At 43.8% G+C, this 23473-nt stretch overlaps 1 protein-coding gene across 6 annotated transcripts in view; it reads left to right on the top strand.

Annotated features, from left to right (window-relative positions):
- Window positions 1-23473, top strand: part of SEZ6 (seizure related 6 homolog) — a 449183-nt gene that overhangs the window by 375305 nt on the left and 50405 nt on the right. For all 6 annotated transcript variants that reach the window (XM_033921141.1, XM_033921145.1, XM_033921140.1 and 3 more), the window contains 4 exons: window positions 14285-14470; window positions 18252-18420; window positions 22100-22266; window positions 22847-23041. In XM_033921141.1, coding sequence (XP_033777032.1) covers window positions 14285-14470; window positions 18252-18420; window positions 22100-22266; window positions 22847-23041 — 717 coding nt within the window. The remainder of the gene's footprint in view (window positions 1-14284; window positions 14471-18251; window positions 18421-22099; window positions 22267-22846; window positions 23042-23473) is intronic.

Raw genomic sequence — 23473 nt, 5'->3', positions numbered from 1 at the left:
TAAAGTTAGGCACAGCTCCTGGGTATAAGCGCTATTCTATAAACCAGGGCTAAATTAGGCACCATTTACAGAATAGCGCTTAGACAGGGTTATTTCAGAACCAGTTTTTTGACACATTCAGTTGCATAGTAAGGGGGGGGCAGGGGAGTGGACCTCCCCAGGCACCATCTCAGTGGGGCTGCCGGAACTTCTCCACCACCCCATGCCACACTTGCGCCCTTCCTACCCCATCCCCCTACCTCTTTAAAATCTTCACCAGCATGAGCAACTACTCTAGCCTGCTGTTCGTGCTGGCTGTCAGTTTAATAGAATGTAAGGATGGTCGCACCCCCACAATGTTAGGTTGGAGGGGTTAAGTGAAATGCGCACTGACCAACGCCAGGTCCCAGGTTCAGTTCCCTCACCGATGACTCACCAGGAAGTAGAATCAGAGGCACAGCCAGAGGTTGTTGCATAAAGAATATATTATAGAAATAGTCTTACAGAAAAGCAATATTTATAATCATTACAATTAAGCAGAGAGTATTACACTTAAATAGAGAGCCCAGCAGTTCCCCTGCCTTACAGAGTCCAGAAGGAATTGAGTGTGAAGTTTCAGGGAAAGGCAGAGAGAGAGAGAGAGGGGGGGATGGGGTGATGTTTCGTGTTCCATAGATAAAGGGAAGGATAGACAGAGAGAGGGAGAGCCAAGACAGAACCAGAGTGCCAAGCCAAGAGCCAAGAGATAGCTAGATAGAAAGAGAGAGAGAGGGCCAAGACCCCTCTCCTGATAGCTTGATAGGAAAAGAGACACTGATAGCTCCATAGAAAAAGAGAGATTGATAGAGCAGAGAGCAGGCTTTTATACCTTGGAATCTTATTCTGACTAGAGAAAATATTGTATCTCCCAGTATCTTTCTGTTTAGAACTTGCAAACTGTTTGAGATAATGGTTAATTTAATTGACAAAGGAGGGTGTAATACCTGCAAGCATGGTGATGGGATTAGGTCTCTGGCTTCTTTGTTTCTTGATCTGTGCACTTGGACCTAAGCACCCTCTTAATCAGACATTAACACCTTTTAGCTAGTCATGATTCAATCAGGGAAACTTAACACAGTCTCCCTGCACTAAGGGTCTATCTGCCTTCCCATGCCAGAGCCAGATTGATATAATCTCCCATAAGCCTCTAGGCTGACACTGGCCTGGCTCCCTCTGAAATCACTTCCACATCAAGGGGTCAGGATGTGATGTCAGAGGGAAAGCCAGCGTGAGCAGCAGGTTGGAGAAGCTGCGTGCACTGGTGAAGATTTAAAGAGGTATGGGGTGGGAAGGGAGGGCTTGAGTATAAGAACATAAGAATAGCCTTACTGGGTCAGACCAATGGTACATCAAGCCCAGTAGCCCATTCTCACAGTGGCCAATCCAAGTCACTAGTACCTGGCCAAAACCAAGGCGTAGCAATATTGCATGCTACCAATCCAGGGCAAGCAGTGGCTTCCCCCATGTCTTTCTCAATAACAGACTATGGACATTTCCTCCAGGAACTTGTCCAAACCTTTCTTAAAACCAGCTACACTATCCGTTCTTACCACATCCTCTGGCAACGTTCCAGAACTTAACTATTCTCTGAGTGAAAAAAATTTCCTCCAATTGGTTTTAAAAGTATTTCCCTGTAACTTCATTGAGTGTCCCCTAGTCTTTGTAATTTTTGACGGAGTGAAAAATCGATCCAATTGACCCCGTTCTACTCCACTCAGGATTTTGTAGACTTCAATCATATCTCCCCTCAGTCATCTCTTTTCCAAGCTGAAGAGCCCTAACCATTTTAGTCTTTCCTCATACGAGAAGAGTTCCATCCCCTTTATCATCTTGGTCGCTCTTCTTTGAACCTTTTCCAGCACCACTATATCTTTCTTAAAATGAGGAGACCAGAATTGAGCGCAATACTCCAAATGAGGTCGCACCATGGAGCGATACAGGGGCATTATAACATTCTTAGTCTTGTTAACCTTCCCTTTTTTAAATAATTCCTAGCATCCTATTTGCTTTTTTGGCCGCCGACACACATTGGGGCACTGAAGAAGCGGGGGGGGTTGGCATGGAAGGCGCAGGGGCAGAGAAGAGGGCATGGGGAGTACCACTGCCCCAGGCGCCTCTTACTCTCGCTGTACCACTGGGCACAATATATAGAATTCAGTCCTAAACATCAGATTATGCATCCAGGTCTATAGAATATAAGGGGAAATGGGGACACATCTTTTTGGGTGTGATGCACTAATGTCAGCTGGCCTGTATACAGAAAAATACAGTAACATACTGTGGCTCATCCTCTGATAATTTTGTAAATAATGTAACATCATTGTACTAGAAAAACAATAGGATCACAGCCCTGATAGAACTGTAGAGAAGGAAGCTGTGATCACCTGAGACATTCCCATTCAAACTGATAAAAAGCTCAACACAAGAAAATTGGACCTGGAGAGAAAACACAAGAATGCATTGCTAATAGAAGTGTCAATACCAAACAACTGTTTGGTACAATATAAGGAAAAAGAGACTAAAAAAATGCAACAGAGATACAGAAATTGCTCCAATTGTATTGAGCACTACTGACTTGATTAGAAAGCACATGTTAATATGTTGCCTGTACACACTCTAGCAACTTGAGAAAGATGCTCTGTAGAGCACATTACAAGTACTGTTATTTACTCATTCATTCAGTTTTCTTTACCATTCTCCCAGGGGAGCTCAGAATGGTTTACATGAAGTTATTCAAGCATTTTTCCCTGTCTATCTAATATACCTGGGGCAATGGGGGGGGGGGGGGGTTAAGTGACTTGCCCAGGCTCACAGGGAACAGCACGGGTTTGAACCCACAACCTCAGGGGGCCAAGGCTGTAGCTTTAACCACTGTGCCACACTCTCCCTCCTCTATGCTGAGTCCTCCACCAACAGTTCTGCCAGCAGGGGATGCTGTTTCACTCTCACATTTTCAATAGTAAGGTACGGGCAAACTATGCAGGACCCCTAGACCTGCCCCCAGACCCGCCTAGTTCCACCCAACCCTGCCCTGTTATGCCTCAGCTCTGCCCCCACCCACCCACCCCCGCTGCCTGTTTGTTGGGCAGGAAGGCATCCACGCATGCGTGGATGCAATGATGTCACATGCAAGCACGCGTGCATGTGGTGTCGCCGCGTTGCATCTACGCATGGCGGATTCCCCTTCCCGACGTGATTTCTTTTCAAAACCTGGACAAAGTGCTGGGTTTTGAAAAGCTATCCGGACCCCCGGACATGTCCGGGGAACTCCGGACGTCTGGCAACCTTATGCAGGACGCCAGAGAACCTGCCTGTCCCTAGCAATTGAAAACACAATATTGAAGCAGTGCCCCCACCACCACCATCACCTTAGCGACAGAAATACAGTTAGAGGACTCCTGCTCAGCTTAGAGCAGTGGTCTCAAACTCTAACCTTTTGTAGGGCCACATTTTGGATTTGTAGATACGTGGAGGGCCCCAGAAAAAAATAGTTAATGTCTTATTAAAGAGTTTGAGACCACTGAGTTAAGGGGAACGGTTAATCTGCTGGCTGGGTTGGAGGCCAGAGGGGAGAACAAGACAATCAATCCATTGTGACATCACTGATGATGTTGGCTCTTATTGGTGGAATGAGGCATTATGACATCACAAGCTCAGCTCTGCTTCCCAAAGACAAACAGGATGTCATGGTTACAGTTAAGCCTGTGGTCTCCAACTCAAACCTTTTGTAGGTCCACATTTTGGATTTGTAGGTACTTGGAGGGCCTCAGAAAAAATAGTTAATGTCTTATTAAAGAAATGATAATTTTGCATGAGGTAAAACTTTATAGTTTATAAATCTTTCCTTTGGCGTACTAGAATGTTACATATTTTGACAATGGAAAGTATGCGATTATTAGAATGGGATAATAGACAGGAGAGACAATTTCTCACTGTTTGGCAACCTTATTTAGACACTTTAACACCAGATACTCGTAGTCGTATTTTAAATAATATGTCATGATGTGATTTTTCTTTTTTTATTTCTTTTGTAATCACAGCTCTGGGATGGGGTCAAAGGGAAGGAATTGGGAATATTTGTTTTTATTGATAATGTTGATTATATCATAGTTTTGTAAATTTTGTTTCTTCCTTGCTGTATTTGAAATGTTTCTTACTCTTTTATTTGTATTTAAAATCTAATAAATATGATTCTTATTAAATCTTTCCTTTTGGCTAAGTCTTAATAATAATATTGTCATTTATAGCTAAAGAAACATATGATCAAGAAATTGTTTTATTTTACTTTTATTATTATGATAAACATACTCAGGTACTCAAGCATTTTTTCCTGTCTGTCCCGGTGGGCTCATAATCTGTCTAATGTACCTGGGGCAATGGGGGGGGGGGATTAAGTGACTTGACTAGGATCACAAGGAGCAGCATGGGTTTGAACCCACAACCTCAGGGTGCTGAGGCTGTAGCTTAACCTTTCTGTAGTCAACCTTTTTATGCTTTTCCCAAAGGAAACAGGGAGGGAAGAGAAGGAGAGGTTTGAAATGGGGCCGTATAATCTTCTGGGAGGATTGTGAGGTGTGAAGATTCTATGATGTTTCCACAAACATTAGCCTAATCACAGAGGGAAGCCGCTGATAACACTGTGGTGATGATCAGCCGCACGGCAGCAGCAGAACCCCACTGGGAAATGGTCATAAAATAATACAACTCAAATAATGCAAATGACTTTGGAATGTGTTTGATTAGAAACAAACCTAAACACAGAGCAAACGCAGTGGGACTGACGCACAAACAATCACAGGGACAGGCAAGCACGCACGCATGCAATTGCAGGAATGTGGGGAAGCAAGCATACGCAATCGCAGAGAATGTCCTACGCTCTAGGAAACATCTCTAAGTAGAGGAGCGTCCTAACGGTTACAGCAGCAGGTGAAGAACTCCTCCCCCTGATATACCTTGTGATCTCGGGCAAGTTACTTCATTACCTATTGCAGTGTCCCGCAAACTTTCTGAGCCATGGCACACTAGACGTAGTGGCCACGGTTCGAGGCGTCCGGAAATGCGCAGACGTCACCTCGGTGAGGTCACGCGCATGCATGACATCATCATGTCTGCCCACACACGAAGGCCCTCCAGAAGGGCCCTGAGACGCCAGAAGGGGGTGCCAGCAGGGAAAGAGGGCTGGACAGAAGGAGAGGCACCGGTGTTAGCTGATTGTCTACTTCTGAAGTCATTCAGTGGAGGATAGTAGTAACGTTTGCCCAAAAGTCATAACTTAAAATAAACTTTCTTTATTAATGCCAGCACATGCTGTCTATAAGATAGCTGTGAGTCAGCAATAACATAACATAACAGTTTATTTATATACCGCAGGACCGTGAAGTTCTATGCGGTTTATAATGATTTAAAAAATGCTACAAATTGAGTAGAACTAACAAAGTTAGAGATTGGTGATTAACAGTTCTAGAGATCAATTGTTGTGGGGAAGATTGTGCAGTTCAGCTATCAAAGTACTTCCGGAACAGATATGTTTCTAGGTGTTTCCTAAATTCCCCATAGTTATTAGCATGCATAAGTCATTGTCCCTGATCTTGTCCCCATGATGCAGCTTGATAAGAGAAAAGATGTTGATGATGTTTTTTAAATTTACATCCTCTAACCAGTGGTGAGACAAACTTCAGGTGTGAGCTTCACTTTTGTCTATTGGTTGAGAAAGAGAAAAATTATATATTTGGGTGCTAAACAGCCAGATTTGAACTTGCCACATGCTTCCATCGGCAACCAATGCAGGAGTCGGTAGGAAGGGGTTACGTGATCAGATTTCTTCAACCCAAAAATCAGCCTGACTGCCACATTTTGCACCAGTTGTAATCTCTGCATATTCTTCTGGGAAATTGCCATATGGGTGATATTACAGTAATCAAGATGGCAAAAATCACCCCTAAGTACCGAAATTCAGTTGAAAGTTTTACAACAGAGTCTAAAACTACTACAGTTAGGTCACAGTTGCAAATACATCATTACAAGTACTTGAAGGGTGAATGGTTGTGTGAATTTCTGAATAAGTGAGCAGTTGGGTTCACTAAATAACTGACCTCTTTCCATGTGTTAGATTAAGAGTTTGTCCTTCTCTCTGCAGACTCGCTTACTGTATATGTGAAACATCCCTTTTATTGAGAAAGCGAGGCCCTTTCTCAAATGCTTCACTGGATATAAAGAAACGGCAAACTACTGATGCTTCCATATGTACAATTATGCATGCTGCACGAAGTTAATAGTTACTAGATTAGAAAGAAGATGGCCTAAAGCCAGGGGTAGGCAATTCCGGTCCTTGAGAGCCAGAGCCAGAGCTAGGTCAGGTTTTTAGGATATCCACAATGGATATGTACGAGATGGATTTGCATGCACTGCCTCCTTGAGATGCAAATCTATTCATGCATATTTATTGTGGATATCCTGAAAACCTGACCTGGCTCCGGCTCTCGAGGACCGGAATTGCCTACCCCTGGCCTAAGCTACTCTGTTTATGCAGATACTACTGTGCCCGAGACTTGTGGCCTTCCTCCAGTGTCATGCAGAAATCAAACACTACAGACCACGAGAGACTAACCCAAGACTTAAATCATTAGCAGAAGATTCAGATTCAGAAAATCACCTTCTATCTTAGTTCTCTCTCTCTCTCTCTCTGCCAGTACATGCCCCCTTCCTTCCAGTCTCCCACTTGAGCTCTTGCAAAGCCATGAAAGCAAGCTGTCCCTCTCCTCCCATATCTTCTCCTTGTGCTATATAGCCTGCTTCTCTGAGTCAAGCAGCATGACATCACACAGCCATATTTTATGCTTCCCATTAGCGAAGCCCAGGGAGTCATTTATCATGCTGTGAAATTAATGATTGGTACCAAACATCGGGCCCTGGAAAATCCATTGCGAGATGGAGATGGCCCATTATATCTTCATTTCTGTTAATTTATCACACTGCCTCCTGCACAAGAACTATTGATGCCCCTTTAACACCTGCTTAAGCCACTGAGTAATCTAAGCTCCGTCCTTGTGCTCCCCCATTCCTCCCCCTCCCTCTCTCCCGTGTCACATTCTCGTTTCCCCTTCCTTTGCTTTTCACCTTGATCATACCCTCACTGTCCTACACTTGCAGGAGAACTCAAGAATCACAAACTCTAGGGCCCTCTTTTACTAAGGTGCGCTCATCGATTGGCGCGTGCTAATTGATTTAGCGCACGCTAAATGCTAATGCATGCATGTTAGTCTATGGACACGTTAGCATTTAGCATGTGCTAATCGGTTAGCGCATCTTAGTAAAATAGGGGGTAAATAGGCATACAATATAACCCTAAGGCTATCTAAGAAAGAAACATTAAATAGATCAAATAATAAAATCCTAAGGCTCTCTATACTAGTCTAATATATTCCTAGTAGTTTAATACGATTTAATTAATTAATTAAGAGGATCGCTATCCAGTCATTGAGGCTAGAGCAGGGATCTCAAAGTCTCTCCTTGAGGGCCACAATCCAGTTGGGTTTTCAGGTTTTCCCCAATGAATATGCATTGAAAGCAGTGCATGCACATAGATCTCATGCATATTCATTGAGGAAATCCTGAAAACCCCACTGGATTGCGGCCCTCAAGGAGGGACTTTGAGACCCCTGGGCTAGAGCAGGGGTAGGGAACTCCGGTCCTCGAGAGCTGTATTCCAGTCGGGTTTTCAGGATTTCCCCAATGAATAGGCATTGAAGCAGTGCATGCAAATAGATCTCATGCATATTCATTGGGGAAATCCTGAAAATCCGACTAGAATACGGCTCTCGAGGACCGGAATTCCCTATCCCTGGGCTAGAGTGTCAGACTTGGAGGAGCTGAGGGAAATAGAGAAGTATATAGAGGAACCTACAGAGAAGTCCCACCTCCAGTCTGGTAGCCCCTGTGCTGCCTTGGAGGAGAGAGGTCTCCTAGGAGGAGATCATCACCCTGGTGAAGTAGGAAATAATCCTGTAGCTAGGACCTGCCCACCAGGGGATGCATTATCCTCTCGCACCAAGGATGTGTCTCCAGGGGAGGGAAAGGTTAGGACAGCTATTGTAGTTGGTAACTTGATCATGAGGCATGTAGATAGCTGGGTGGCTGCTGGGTGTGAGGATCGCCTGATCACTTGTCTGCCTGTCTGCCTGGTGCAAAAGTGGTGGACCTGACTCGTCACACAGATAGGATTTTAGATAGTGCTGGGGGAGGAACCAGCCGTCTTGGCACACATAGGTACCAATGACATAGAAAAATGTGGGAAGAAGGTTCTGGAAGCCAAATTTAGGCTCTTGGGTAGAAAGCTGAAATCCAGTGCCTCGCGCAGGGCCCAAGAGGCAAGCAAAGATCCAAAGTCTCAATGTGTGGTTGAGACGATGGTGCAGGGATGAAGGATTTAGATTTGTTAGGAACTGGGCAACCTTCTGAGAAAGGGGGAGCTTGTTCCGAAAGGATGGATTCCACCTTAACCAGGATGGAACCAGGCTGCTGGTACTAACGTTTAAAAAGGGGATAGAGCAGCTTTTAAACTGAGATGCGGGGGGGAAAAGCCAGCAGTCGCCCAGGAACGGATAGTTCGGTGTGAGGTATCCTTGAAAGATACTATTGAAACTGGATATTTAGGGAGTCTCAGTAGAGAGGTTTTAATAATGGTGAAAGAAAGCCAGGAGGGTTTAAGAGGAAGGCAGAGTAAAAGACTCAAATTTTCCCTATCTTCTTAGCAACCTGTAGTTACAAGGAAAAAATACAACTTGAAGTGTCTGTATACAAATGCTAAAGCCTAAAAAATAAAATAGGAGAGTTAGAGTATATAGCACTGAATGATGAAGTAGATATAATAGGCATCTCAGAGACCTGATGGAAGGAGGACAATCAATGGGACACTGAGTACAAATTATATCACAAGGATAGAGTAGATCAAATTGGAGGGGGGGGGGGGAAGTTGCATTATATGTTAAAGAGGGAATTGAATCAAATAAAATAAACATTCTGCACGGCATAGATAGCAGTGTGGAATCCATATGGATAGGAATATAAAGGTAGGGTTATACTACCATCCCCTGGGACAAAATGAGCAGACAGATGAAGAAATGTTTTCCAAGATTAGGAAAGCTGGAGAATTGGGCAACCGTATAATAATAATGAGTGATTTCAGTTACTCAAAAATGACTAAGGAAAGGGCACACAAACAATCACAGTAAATCAAACCAATGTCCTATAGGAAAAACAGAATGGGTGCCCTTTAATGCTGCAAGGCCAACAATCCACACACTCATACACACTGCCATACACAACTCACAGAAAAGTTAAACCTCCCCTTGATAACTATAAAAGCCGTCTTTTCCTAATTTTGACTGGAATAGCTGTTCAATTGATCACAAAAAATTGGAAAAGCCATGATAGATTAAACTTCACATTTTGGTGGACAACTGTATGTAATACATACAAATATGAGAGAATGAATGCAGAATGTTTGGGGTCCAGTGTTTCATTTAACAAAGTATGGAGTCCATTGGCTTTATTTGCTGATTCACATTAATGGTTTATATATTTTTCTCTAAAATCTTCTTTACATATCCGGGGTGGGACGGATAGGTAATTGAGAAATTGATATGAATTCTTCATATCAATGTAATAAATAAAGTTGTCTTTTATTATTAATAATTGATAGAAGGGTGGGTGGGTAAAGTTTTGGTTCTATATACTAATTGTATAAAATGGTGTAATCTCTGTAATATTTTTCTGTATTCATTCAAATAGAAAAGAAAAGTGGAGGAAAAAAATCTCAATTCAGCTTCATAGGTTAAAAAAAACTCCACTTAATAGAAAAGAAAGCTTATAAGTCACTTTCAAATGGAACATTAGTGTAGCTAGTATAATCGGTGGAAAAATGTAAAGGCATTGCAACAGCCTTGAGGCAAACTACCCTCATGCAAAAAAAGAACAGCATGCCAAAAAAAAATCTTATGTGTCAATCCGTTTCTATGAAAATGTAAGCAGAGACACGAAACATATATGTCCGAGCTTTCTTGAAACACCTCCATGGTGTGCTGCCATATCTGAACGCTGCAGCCAGTTGCACCCGACGGTGAAATCGTCGTTTCGCTACACGGCGTCAGGGGTTGAATCTTCCTGCTTCACATTGGGAATCCATAGACAATTCATATGCAGAGCAAAGAACACGTCAAAACAATGAAACTTCTGGGGAGTGCTAGGGAGGTAAAATTCCTGGACGTCATAAATGACTGCTTCTTGGAGATCAAAACTAACGGCCTCTTTTACAAAGCAGCGCTAACGGCCCCGAAGCCCAAAGAGATTTAAAGGGCTTCGGGGCTGTTGCCGCGTGGCTTCGTAAAAGAGGCTGTAAGTATAAACCAAATATTCAGGAAGTGACTATAGAACTTTTCAGTGGCCCTTTGTAATAAATCTCTCTTGCAAGCTAGATTATATATATTACTAGCTGATGACCCGGCGTTGCACGGGTATTTAATTATAGCAATAACACAGTAAATGGATTGAAATAAATATACTTTATAGTGGTGAATGAAATTATTTTTTTACAGCTTTATAAAAAGTTCAATAATCAAATTATAATGTGAAATATTTGACAAAATGAATACAATACAACTAACACAAAACTTGATTATAAACAACAATTTTAGTTTCACCTCCAGGAGCAAGAACATATAAATTCTTGGGTGAACCCACCCTTGATCAAGCAACATAGAGTTGTCCATGGGAAAAACAGGGGGATCTTAAATCTACTCCACAGTATGTAATAGTCTGTCCCTGTGATTTGTTGATTGTGATAGAGAATGCAAGTCTCACTGGAATTTGCAATCTCTTAAACTGAAAAGGAAGATCTGTTGGAATAAGTGGCATCCAAAAGTTTCAGTATTGATTTAAACAACTCAATATGTGGAAACTCAGGTTGAAAAGAAACTCCATGTAGTTTGTTCCCGGTTCAGAATGGAACCTGTGTTCCTAGTTCAGGATATGTGAGTACTCATGTAATGTAATAACATTATGAACTGGGGTGCATGAAGGAAACAGTTACAAACACAGTTAGAACATACAAACTCTATATGTATGGTGTCCGTGGTAGAATAGAAACGATGTCCCTAGTGGTTATAGTGTCATAGAAAGTGTTTTATAGTTGGAATTACTGTGAGAATGGCAGCTTTTTATATTTTTTCCATTGACATGAATGGGTGAAATGTGAATTTCTGTTTGTAGCTCCACCCACGTGTGCAGGTGGGCCGCGAGACCCCCAGAACATATCACCCCAGGTAGTGAGGGATCTGCATACCAAGTTTTGTTCAAATCGGTCAAGCCGTTTTTGAATTACCGTATTTGCCGGCGTATAAGACAACTGGGCGTATAAGACGACCCCCCAACTTTTACAGTTAAAATATAGAGTTTGTTATATACTCGCCGTATAAGACTACCCCTTCTTCCGATTCGCGACCCCCCCCCCCCCAAGCCGGCAAAAACAGCTTTGCACCGCAGGCCCAGCCGCCCAAGACGAGTCGGAGGCCCCTACCCGCCGCATCCTGCACGTGGGCAGACTCAGCACAAACGCTGCTGATGGCCCCAATCGACACGCTGACCTCCCCCGCGCACGCTGACCATCTTCTCTCTGCCTGCACTTTCCCCGCGGCCCTCTTCGGCGACTCAGCAGGGGCAGCGATCAAGACAGGCTGCAAACGTCGGGACCTTCCCTCTCTGAGTCCCGCCTATTTTGTTTCAACTTCCTGTTTCCGCATAGGCGAGACTCACAGAGGGAATGACCGCCTGTCTTGATCGCCCGAGGCTGGGAGGAACAAAAGATTTCTGCAAACACCATCGGGGCAGAAATTTTAACGGGTCCATCTCGCCGGTCCTGTGCGGACCAGCAGGAATTTTCTGCGGACCGGCACCGGTTGAAGAACTGTGATGTAAACAGTACCCGGCGTATAAGACGACCCCCGACTTTGGGGAGGATTTTAAGGTACTGAATAGTCGTCTTATACGCCGGCAAATACGGTACTGTGAGAATGGCAGCTTTTTACATTTTTTCCATTGACATGAATGGGTGAAATCTGATTTTCTCTTTGTAGCTCCGCCCACGTGTGCAGGTGGGCCGCGAGACCCCCAGAACATATCATCCCAGGTAGTGAGGGATCAGCATACCAAGTTTCGTTCAAATCGGTCAAGCCGTTTTTGCGTGATCGCGGCACATACACACATACATACCTCCGATTTTATATATATAGAAGATTGTTATTGTTATTTCAATCTGTCAAATTTATTGCTAAGGCTCCCAGAATACAGCCATTAGATTAATCTTCAGATTGAAAAAAAGTGATAAAATTACACCTTATTTATGTGAATTACACATAGTAACATAGTAGATGACGGCAGATAAAGACCCGAATGGTTCATCCAGTCTGCCCAACCTGATTCAATTTAAATTTTTGGGAGAATACTTTATAAATTCTATTGTATTCTATTTAAAATACGGTTTGGAGAAACTCCTGATTATATGCCACATCTCGTTAAATTTTCTAATAATCCATCTTTGAACATTAGGAACATTAGATATAATATAACTTTTAGCTCCACATGGGCAGATCAAGCAGCACAACTGTGGAAAGCATTACCAACTCATATTAACTAGCAATCTAATTTTAAATGTTTCAAAAAAGATCTATCTATTTCATGAATTTGTTACTAATAAATCCTAAATATTGTAACACTTGTTTTTAATATGTATCACCATAATTACTCATGTAAACCACTGTGAATTTCATGGAGGAATTGGCGGTATGCAAATAAAAATTGTATTGTATTATGACAAAGACATTTTCCTTCTGGAGTTCATAGGATGGGTACTGTGTGTGTGTTTTGGTCTCTACTCTGTAGCACCTTTTGAATAATGCTGCTTATATGTGTGTTGATGACTGCTGTTTGGCATTCTTTGGGTGCATACCCACAGCTTAGCTAAGGGGGAAGAGTGTGGCACCGTGGTTAAAGCTACAGCACCCTGGGTTGTGGGTTCAAACCCACACTGCTCCTTGTGACCCTGGGTGAGTCACCCAATCCCCCCATTGCCCCAAGCACATTAGATAGATTGTGAGCTGACTAGGATTAACCCCCTGTTATACTAAGGCATGCTTGCCGATTTGGCATGCGATAATGATTAGCCTATGGATGCGTTAGCATTTAGCATGAGCTAATCGTTAGCACACGCTAAATTGATTAGTGCATGCTAAATCGGTTAGCGTGCGCTAAATCAGTTACCGTGCCTTAGTAAAAGGGCCCCTAAGTGACTTGTCCAACTTCACATGGACAAGTGGGAATTAAATCCAGTTTCCCAGCCCGCTGTCCTAACCATTAGGTTACTCCTCAGTGTGATTAAAATCAAGCCACACTCTCAGCAGTTGGACAGAATTATCCATTTCTGTTGCTGTCTATGGCAGTGCCATTGACTTGTGTTTGAGTCCTAGCGACTTGACGAACATCATCAAGTGTTCGTGGCAGAATACAGATTCTTCTGCGCAGTATAAATTTGATGTTATCGCCGTTGTCGCATCAAACGCGATCCTCCTCCTCCAACCCTGCCTGTCTGCTGCTGCCCAGACGGGTGGTACATCATTAGTCAGACATTCCCGCTGAAACCTGACAACCTTGGGAGGCCCTGCTGCTAGTGAAACTACCAACAGCATAGCTTTCAGCTTCTCAGATGCACGCAAGCCCCAGCGGCATGACAAGCCCAAGTGCCTTGACTGGAGCTAACGCAATTTCTGTTTCTGCCTCCTCTGGTGTAAATCTCCATGTCTAATCATTAAAATCTGCATCTTCTCTGTCCCTAAGCACTAGGCCCTAGCCTCTGGCCACTGGCAGCTGAAGCAGTGTGTGTACTGCCTCTAGTGTACTAAGGATGAGACGGTGAGGGCAGTCTACCCCGATGTAGGCAGTGGATGGTGCTTGGAGTGGTTGAGGGGCCAGTCTCTCTGCATGCGTTCAACCTTTGGCTCTGCCAGCCCCGCCCCCTATGATGTCAGTTTCCTGTTACAGGGCAGGGGACCAGCAAAGCTGACGGCTACGTGCATGTAGACCACAGCCCTGTGACCGCTCCACTCACCCCTCATTGTCTAGAGGAAGGGGGGTGCTTCAGCCAGAGGAGCATGGTATGCCACTGTATATTGTGTAAGCTCCTTCCCCTTGTTTCCTGATGCACTGTTCTCTCTTGCAGCCTACCTGCTGAGCTGCCGCTTCCCTCGTCGTCCTGCCTATGGAGATGTGTCCGTCACCAGCCTACATCCTGGGGGAGAAGCCTTCTTCTATTGCAGTACAGGGTACAAGCTGCAGGGACCCCACACTGTCACCTGCCTCAATGCCACACGGCCTTTCTGGAGCGGCAAGGAGCCTAAGTGTGTGGGTAAGAGAGAACCTGACATTCTCTAGGTTATATGTTATTTGATTTAGCACACACCTTTTCCTCAGTAGCTCAAGGTGAGTTACATTCAGATACAGCCTAGAAGGCTTACAATCTAAGTCAGTGCTATTCCCTGATTTTTAAGTCAGGGCTACTTTAGATCCAACTGAAGGAGATCCAACAACACCAACTAGTGTAGTGTATGCCAATAACATCTATTGATCCATTGCCATCAATCTGTGTGTCTCTCTCAAATGCCCCCTTATCTAGCGTAATGCCCTTTTCCCTTCATCAGGGTTCAACATCTCTCCTTTTACCTTCCCTTCCATAACATCCAGCATCCTTCCTATCCCTCTCCTGCCTCCTCCCCCCGGTTCAGCATCTCTCCTTCTCCCTCCCCTCCCTGCCAAGTCCAGAATTTCTCTCTGCTCTCCAGCACCCCCAAAGACACCCCCTTAATTCTGACCTGGCTTTCTTGACTCCCCACCCGCCCCTAAAAGAAGAAGTAATCCCAATCACTCCTGCCTCTGGCACCACCATCTTTCAAGGGGCAGAGAAAGAGGGAGGAGCAATTGGGCACCCCTCCTGCCTTTAGATGTGGGAGAAGGGTTGAGGAATCATCCAGAGGGTGGGAATCGGAGGGATGTCTAGGAGGAGTCAGAAGATTGTCCAGAGGAATCAGGGGCATATCCAGGGACAGTTGACAGGAATGGATCTAGAATCCATCCAGTGGCGTAGTGAGGGAGATGGCACCCCCTCCCCCACCCTCATCTCTGCTCCCCCCACGCTCCTTCCCCAACCCCCCTTCCCCTCGTACCTCTAGTTTTCACTGCCATGAGCAACAACTTCAACGTGCTCCTCGCGATCCCATTGGCTCTCCCTCTGACATCACTTCCTAAGCACAGCACCCGGAAGTGATGTCAGCGGGAGAGCCGACGCGGTCACGAGGAACACGTTGAAGTTGCTGCTCATGGGGGTGAACAACTAGAGGTACGGGGGAAGGGAATAATAATATAATAATAATAATAACTTTATTTCTTCTATACCACCATAATCTTACGACTTCTAGGCGGTTCACAGTGAAGAGAGCTGGACAGTCAGCGAATTACAGAATACAAATGGCGAGGATGATACAATACTGTCAGTGAATATGCTAATCAAGTATAGACGTGTACAGAAAAAAAATATGTATTTTATACTTACAAAAGAAAGATCTTAAATCATTATATTCTAAGGTCCTCAAATGAAAGGGAGATCAACAAAAAGCAAAGAAATATGAAAGAAAATTTTAATCTGAAATTAGGACTAGATGGACTTTAGATTATTCTTCTTACAATGAATTCTGTTAATTGCAAAGGTTATGAAAAAACATATTTGACAGATTGAAACTTAGGGCTCCTTTTATCAAGGCACGCTACAAAGGTTAGTGTGTCGGACATTTCATCACGCGCTAACCCCCGCGGTAGCCTAAAATCCTAATGCCTCGTCAATGGAGGCTTTAGGTACTAGCATGGCAGGCGGTTTAACGCACGGTATTCCGCGAGTTAAATCGCTACCGCGCCTTCGTAAAAGGACCCCTTAATTGCACATTTGCAAGCACATTTCACAAAGAACAGGACTTCAGGTGGTATTATGCTCCCCCCCCAACTTCCATCTAAGTATTAAGAACTGGCTTTTGAGTTTATTTATTTAAAACTTTTCTACACCGCTTAAACTAAACAGTTCACATCAGTTAAAACAATAATTATGACAAACTAAAATCTCAAAATCAACAGGAAAGAACTATCTCTTCTATTCGAAATGGACTGCTAAATCATAAGAATGCTGTGAATAACAAGTGAAGGGGCATAATCAAAAAAACGTCTAAGTTCCCTATTGCCCTAAGCCCCTAAACGCTGAAAGTAGAAGCAGGAAAAATGTCCATTCTCAAAAAAAAAGTCCAAAATGAGGTTTTGTTTTGTTTTTAAAGAATGGCCTACCTCTACATTCAGCAGTTTAATCGCCTAGACCACCATTACATCTAACCTTAAAACACATTATCAACCCAAAAATTGCCCAAGTCCCAAAAGCCCAAAACAAGACCTTTTAGGCGAAGGAGGGGCGAGTCCTTTGCCTAATAGCTGTAATACCAGTTACAGAATTCTTCCCCCCCCCCCCCCCCGGCAATGATCACAGCAGGAGAGATGCCTAATATCTCCTGCCGTGAACGCGATCCGCCCCCTGAACCCCCCCCCCCAATACCGGCAGGAGGGAGCCCAAGCCCTCCTGCCAAGATACAGGCCCCCGAACCCCTCGACAATACCGGCAGGAGGGAGCCAAAGCCTTCCTGCCAAGGCCCCCAAACCCCTCGACAATACCGGCAGGAGGGTTGGGAGGGGAGGTAGGGGTTTTGACAGGAGAGATTGGGCATCTCTCCTGCCACGATCGTTACGGGGGTGGGGTGGGCAGGTTGCTGGGCTGCTGAGCTGATCGCGGCAGCTGCAATCAGCTCAGAGGCCCCTGTTCGGAACTTATACTTGTTTTGACTTCATCTAAGTCAAAATGTATAAGTTCCGACTGGGCAACCTTGTTAAACTTTTGGTTATACTTGCTGTACGACTAAATCTAGGTCAGCCCACCTTCCACCCTTTCCCCTCCTCTAAAAATGCCTCTTTTCGCTCTAGGCGTTTAGAGGCAGGGTAAAGGCCTAAGCTGATTTTAGATACGTCTAAAACCAGCTTTGATTATCGGTACTTGGACCATCTGTCTTTTTGATCGTCCAAGTACCGATTTAGGCCACTGTTTGAACGTTTTGGGTTTTTTATTATTATTATGAGCCCCTTAGGCTTTTAGCTGTTTCTTGAATTGAAACTGGTCGATACATTGTGAAAGGTGATAATGAAACCATAATGAAAGGTGATATTCCAGTTTCTAAAGAAAAGTTGAAATAACCAATCGTAGCCTTCCTACTAAAGCCAAAGTTACAATCGTGTTATCTGGTATGCATTCTTGATAAGAGATTGTTCTAAACAGCAGATATATCCACCGAAGATCCAATTCAATTCCGTCATGTTGTTGATCAGAAGAATTACATCTAGAAATGAGAAATACTAACAGTTCACTTTTAGTGGAATAGAACCTTCTGGAATTTTCAGTAGCTCCATCATATGTTTCTTAAACATTTCATAGGGCGATGCTGTTGAAGACCTGGGAAAATTATTAAATCTAGCCTTAGGTTTGTACTTGAGGCATTGAAAGGTGTAGTGCCAAGGTTAGTAGGCATGCTGGCAGGATTTGAAACCTGACTTACACACACATTAATTTGTATGTGACTCCATTTATGTACATATAGAAGTACACACACAGAGAGTGGAGTGGTATGGGGGAGGGCAGGAGGCGTAATGCCCTGGGCGCTTTCATTGTAGGGGAGCTGGCACCGCTCTGCGCCATCCCCCCCCACCCAACACCACACTCTCTCCTTCCCTTCTCCCCCTCCCCATACCTCTTTAAAATCTTCACCAGTGCGAGCAACATACTCTACCCTGCTGCGTGCGCCGGCCTGGCTCCCTCTGAAATCACTTCCGGGTCACAGGAGGAGGGAAAGCCAATGCCAGCGTAAGCAGCAGGCCAGATAAGTTGCTCGCGCTGGCAAAGGTTTAAAGAGGTATGGGGTGGGAAGGGGAGGGGATGTGTGTCGTGGAAGGAGCGGGAGAACACAGGGGGCACTTCTGCCCTGGACGCCTCCTACCCTCACTACGGCACTGCTCACAGACCTCTTGCTTATGACGCTCTGTTTCTGTTGCAGCTGCCTGTGGAGGAGTGATCAGAAATGCTACTACAGGCCGCATAGTGTCTCCTGGTTTTCCAGGAAACTACAGCCACAATCTGACCTGCCACTGGTTACTGGAGGCCCCAGAGGATCAGCGGCTGCATCTGCACTTTGAGAAGGTTTCACTAGCTGAGGACGATGACAGGTGATGGAGCAGTTTATCTGCAGCTCCAGGGGGGTAGAAAGAGGGGCAGCTTCTAAGAAACCCTGCACAATGAGAAACACTCACAACTAGATCCCTCACATATTAGCAGAGGCAGGACAACTTACAATTGTGAGATACTGAAACCAAAAAACAAACAAACCCACATTTATTTATTTTGAAATTTATACATCGGCTAAAACCCCTTTTGTTCCCGATTCATGAGAAAGTTATGAAATAGGAAAATACAAATTTCAGAAATAAGTGGAAGCCTTTTATTGCTTACTCCACAGAGATATACTGTTAATACTGGCTACCACCCCATTGCAAAATGGATTGTCTTGAGGTTATTTAGTTTAGAATTTGGCTCTGGATTTTGGCTTAATTGCAGCTGATTTCTTCCATTTTCTTTATAATACACTGAGATACCAAAGCTTTACAATAAATAACATTAAAAAAGAGATCTCTCACAGAGAGATGCATGCTAACTGATTTTTTTAAGACTTCAGCTTTCTAGAGCAAGGGTCCACTTTTGCAGATGAGGTGAATATGGAAACATACTGCTATTTATTTTTCCTGAGCCCTACCAGACCAGTCCAGAACAAACGGGTTATTCCCTCTACTACAGACTGAGACTATGAACAAATCTGTGAACCTCTGCTGTATATAGGATACCATTCAGTTCCAAACAGCTCAATATTTTCTGTAACAAAGCAAATGTAGCCAATTTTCCCTCCCAAAATCCCCCCCCCCCCCGAGTAGGAGGGAAAACAGATCTTCTAACAACCCTCGAGAAACACACCAGAACCGCCAACACATACAGAAAAAGAAGAAGCACAGCAAGAATAATTATATCACTAGCCCCTCCCCCCTTTTACAAAACCACGACAGCGTTTTTTAGCGCAGGCCGGCGCGCTGAATGCTCTGCGCTGCTTCCGACACTCTGGTTCAGAAATGCATCCCTTCAACCAAAGTCTTATACAGGGGCATCAATACCTCCTTTTTCCTACTAGCCATACCTCTCCCTATGCAACCTAACATCCTACTAGCTTTCGCTGTCACCTTTTCATCCTGTTTGGTCTGATTAGGTGGTATGAGAAATTTTTAAATAAACTTGAAACCACCTTGTGGTTGAGACTGTATAGGATTTGCCCATGTCGTTTCTACTGCTTTGGTGAAAGGGATCCTTACTGCTTCCAGAGATGTACCCTTTTCAGAAGACAGGCTGAGGATAGGCCTGCTTAAGCCACCGTGCTGCAATGGTCTTTGTGGTGGCCTCAATCTTCCTAGAGTCCGCAAACAGCCTATTTGACTTGCAACAATCATTGGACAGCTCTAAACATCACAGCAAGGCCTGATGCTAGTCAAGAGAATGGAAAGCTTTAAAGCAGTGGTCTCAAACTCAAACCCTTTGCAGGGCCACGTTTCAGATTTATAGGCACTTGGAGGGCCGCAAAAAAAGTAGTTAATGTCTTATTAAAGAAATGACAATTTTGCATGAGGTAAAAACTATAGTTTATAAATCTTTCCTTTTGGCTAAGTCTCAATAATAATATTGTAATTTATAGCTAAAGAGACATATGATCAAGAAACTGTTTTATTTTACTTTTGTGATTATGATAAACATACCGAGGGCCTCAAAATAGTACCTGGCGGGCCGCATGTGGCCCCCGGGCTGTGAGTTTGAGACCACTGCTTTAAAGTGTTGTCCATAGTCCTTTTCCTGTAAGGGAAGGCAAGGAGAATACTTGGTTCAAATGAAATACAAAAACAACTTTAGGGAGAAAAGCTATATCTGCTGTGCAGTTTCTTAAACATAACAGCCAATGGAAGATGAAGAAGCATGAATTCTGGGGAGAGCTCTTCCCCCCCCCCCCTCCTCCAACCATCAAGGCAAGGGGACCCTCTGGCTCCTGCCATTATATTTATTTATTCATTCATTCCATTTTTTATACTGTTCTCCCAAGGTAGCTCAAAACGGTTTATATGAATTTATTCAGATACTCAAGCATTTTTCTCTGACTGTCCTGGTGGGCTCACAATCTCCTCTTACTGACCTACAAGAGTATTCGCTTCACAATTCCTCAGTATCTCTGCTCTCCCCCCTCCCCCCCCCCCGAGCACTCTTCTCATCGGATAAGTCTCTTTTATCTGTACCCTTCTCCTCTACAGCCAACACTAGACTCTGTCCCTTCTATCTTGCTGCACTATATGCCTGGAACAAACTGCCTGCCTTGATACGTCAAGCTCCGTCTCTGTCAGTATTCAAATCCAGACACAAAGCCCACTTCTTTAAAGATGCATTCAATTCCAAACTCCAACCCACCTTCTAAGCACCAATATCTGTCTTATCGTTCCCTCTCTAATTTTCCCACCTGAGCAGAGTCTTGTCCAGATTCTCTGCCTTGACTAGATTGTAAACCTTTTTGAGCAGGGAATAGTTAAGCTCTGGAATGCATTGTCCGAAGTTGTAGTAAGAGTGGATAGCGTAGCTGGTTTTAAGAAAGGTTTGGACAAGTTCCTGGAGGAAAAGTCCATAGTCTGTTATTTAGAAGGACATGGGGGAAGCCACTGCTTGCCCTGGATCGGTAGCATGGAATATTGCAACTCCTTGGGTTTTGGCCAGGTACTAATGATCTGAATTGGCCACTGTGAGAATGGGCTACTGAGCTTGATGGACCATTGGTCTGACCCAGTAAGGCTGTTCTTATGACTGTTCTGCGTATGTCTAGTAGCGCTATAGAAATGATTAGTAGTAATAGTAAACAATGGATCCAGGGATAACCCCCACCCCCCGTCATCCAGTCTGAACTGAGGAACCAGTTCTCCAGCCAGACCCAGCAGTTATATCCAATCAGTCACAGAACATATTATACCAGTCTATCATCTGCTGGACATAGAGAATACTGAGTTGCCTGGAGCTGCATGGTGCTCTATATAGAGTGGGAGTTCATATTGTTCTCATTCTCTAGATCAGGGTTGTCAAAGTCCCTCCTCAAGGGCCGCAATCCAGTCGGGTTTTCAGGATTTCCTCCATGAATATGCATGAGATCTATTAGCATACAATGAAAGCAGTGCATGCAAATAGATCTCATGCATATTCATTGGGGAAATCCTGAAAACCCGACTGGATTGCAGACTTCGAGGAGGGACTTTGACACCCCTGCTCTAGATGCTGACAGAGAGACATTACCCATTTGTTCTGGACTGATCTAATAGAGAACTAGAAAATATACTTTATCTAATATCTCCCCTACAAGAAGTGAATTGCTGTCCTTGAAAGCTTCTGCCTCTATAAAGCAGTTAGTCTGTAATGTGCCACCTGCCTCTGTGTATTTTTTGCAGCTGTAAATTAACAGAGCTGCCTCTCTGGAAGTTTTATCAAAAAAGATATGGCATTGTTAAGCTGCAAGAGGTGGTTTACAGGAAAGCTTTCGTTATGTATCACATGGTAGTACTTTTGTGTGCTGCAGAAGAAGAGAGAAGGGAAGAGCAACTGCTGTACCACTTTGCCCACCAAGAGTGTATTTCTGTAGGGGTACTGATGGAAGCCCTTAGTACCAGGAGGTGCCATACCTTACACTTGTCAAGTGTTTCCAGCTCAGATATTCTGTCTTTCCCTGAAATGAGTGACGTGTAGAGTCTTGGACAGATTTTGAATGCTCTGCTCTGGTTTCCACAGGCTAATCATCAGAAATGGAGATAACATTGATGCTGCCCCTGTGTATGACTCTTATGAAGTGGAATACCTCCCAATCGAGGGCCTTGTCAGTGGAACACAGCACTTCTTCATAGAACTGACCACAGATGGGAGTGGTGCCTCCACGGGTGTGGCACTAAGATATGAGGGTGAGCTATGACTGCACCAGACACTAAGAATCTGATTCTTGCAGATCTGTGCATGCATTAGATTCAAGATAATCAGCATCTGTATGTTTTCTGAAGCTGTCACACATGAGGGAACCACAGGAGGGGATCACATAGGCTGTACTGAGGATCACTAGGAGGATACATAGTAGATGCCAATGACGTGGGAGAGAATTACCTTTTTTAATGGTATCATCTTATCTTTTTTATGTTGTTTTATTTATTTAAAAAAATTATATTCCGCTCTATCGATATTTCTAGGCAGATTCCAACAAACATATATAATTTATAACAGACAAATACATTAAAACAGCAATTATTTAATAAACTTCAAAACACTTTAAAAAATCTAGAAAATTAGCATTGATATACCTCCCTAAACAAAAACGTTTTCAACAAATTTCTGTGCATTACCTCTAAAAGTGGACTAGCGAGGCTACCATACTATTTTAGACTGTGGAAGATGAGGAGATTGGGAATACTTGAGGGGGTTAACTGGTATAGCAGAGTCTAGGACTTTGTGTGAACTGGCCTACAACCTGACACTAGATTCTGCTTCCAGCCTTTGCACAGGGTCACTGCTATGAACCTTTTGTCAAGTATGGAAACTTCACAACTAGTGATATCTCCTATGCTGTGAGCACTGTGGTGGAATTCACGTGTGATCCAGGCTACACCCTGGAACAAGGCTCCATCATTATTGAGTGCGTGGATTACAGCGATCCTCAGTGGAATGAAACAGAGCCAGCATGTAGAGGTCAGTATTGAGGGACTTACACAAGGGTATTGGACTGTATATATCTAATGCTTCCTGCTCTTTCTAGAGATGTCACCCTACAACAGCTATGCTCAAAACTGAAGACTTAGGTCCTTGTTATATAAGCCCTATTTACATTTGAGACAAGCTTAACCCTGCACGTAAACGTTTAACTTCCATAAACTTTTCAGTCCCTATTTTACTAAGCTGGAATATGCACATATCAAACTAAAGGGCATGCAGATGGCAAAGGGGAATAGTCTGGATGCATTTGGGGTTGGATAAGGGTGTGGCAAGTTCATAGATGTTTAGTCCACATTTCAGAAGGAGATTAAACATAAATGGTTGATGCTGGGAGTTACACTTGCTGCCAAGCCCATTTAGAAGTTTGTAAACAGCTGCTATTGAGTGTTGTTCCCCTGGAGATATTGA

Source organism: Geotrypetes seraphini, chromosome 15 (genome assembly GCF_902459505.1).
Source record: "Geotrypetes seraphini chromosome 15, aGeoSer1.1, whole genome shotgun sequence".
In the NCBI taxonomy this organism is placed as follows: domain Eukaryota; kingdom Metazoa; phylum Chordata; class Amphibia; order Gymnophiona; family Dermophiidae; genus Geotrypetes; species Geotrypetes seraphini.
The sequence above is the reverse complement of the archived record's forward strand: the minus strand, read 5'-3'. Positions and strand labels throughout refer to the sequence as shown.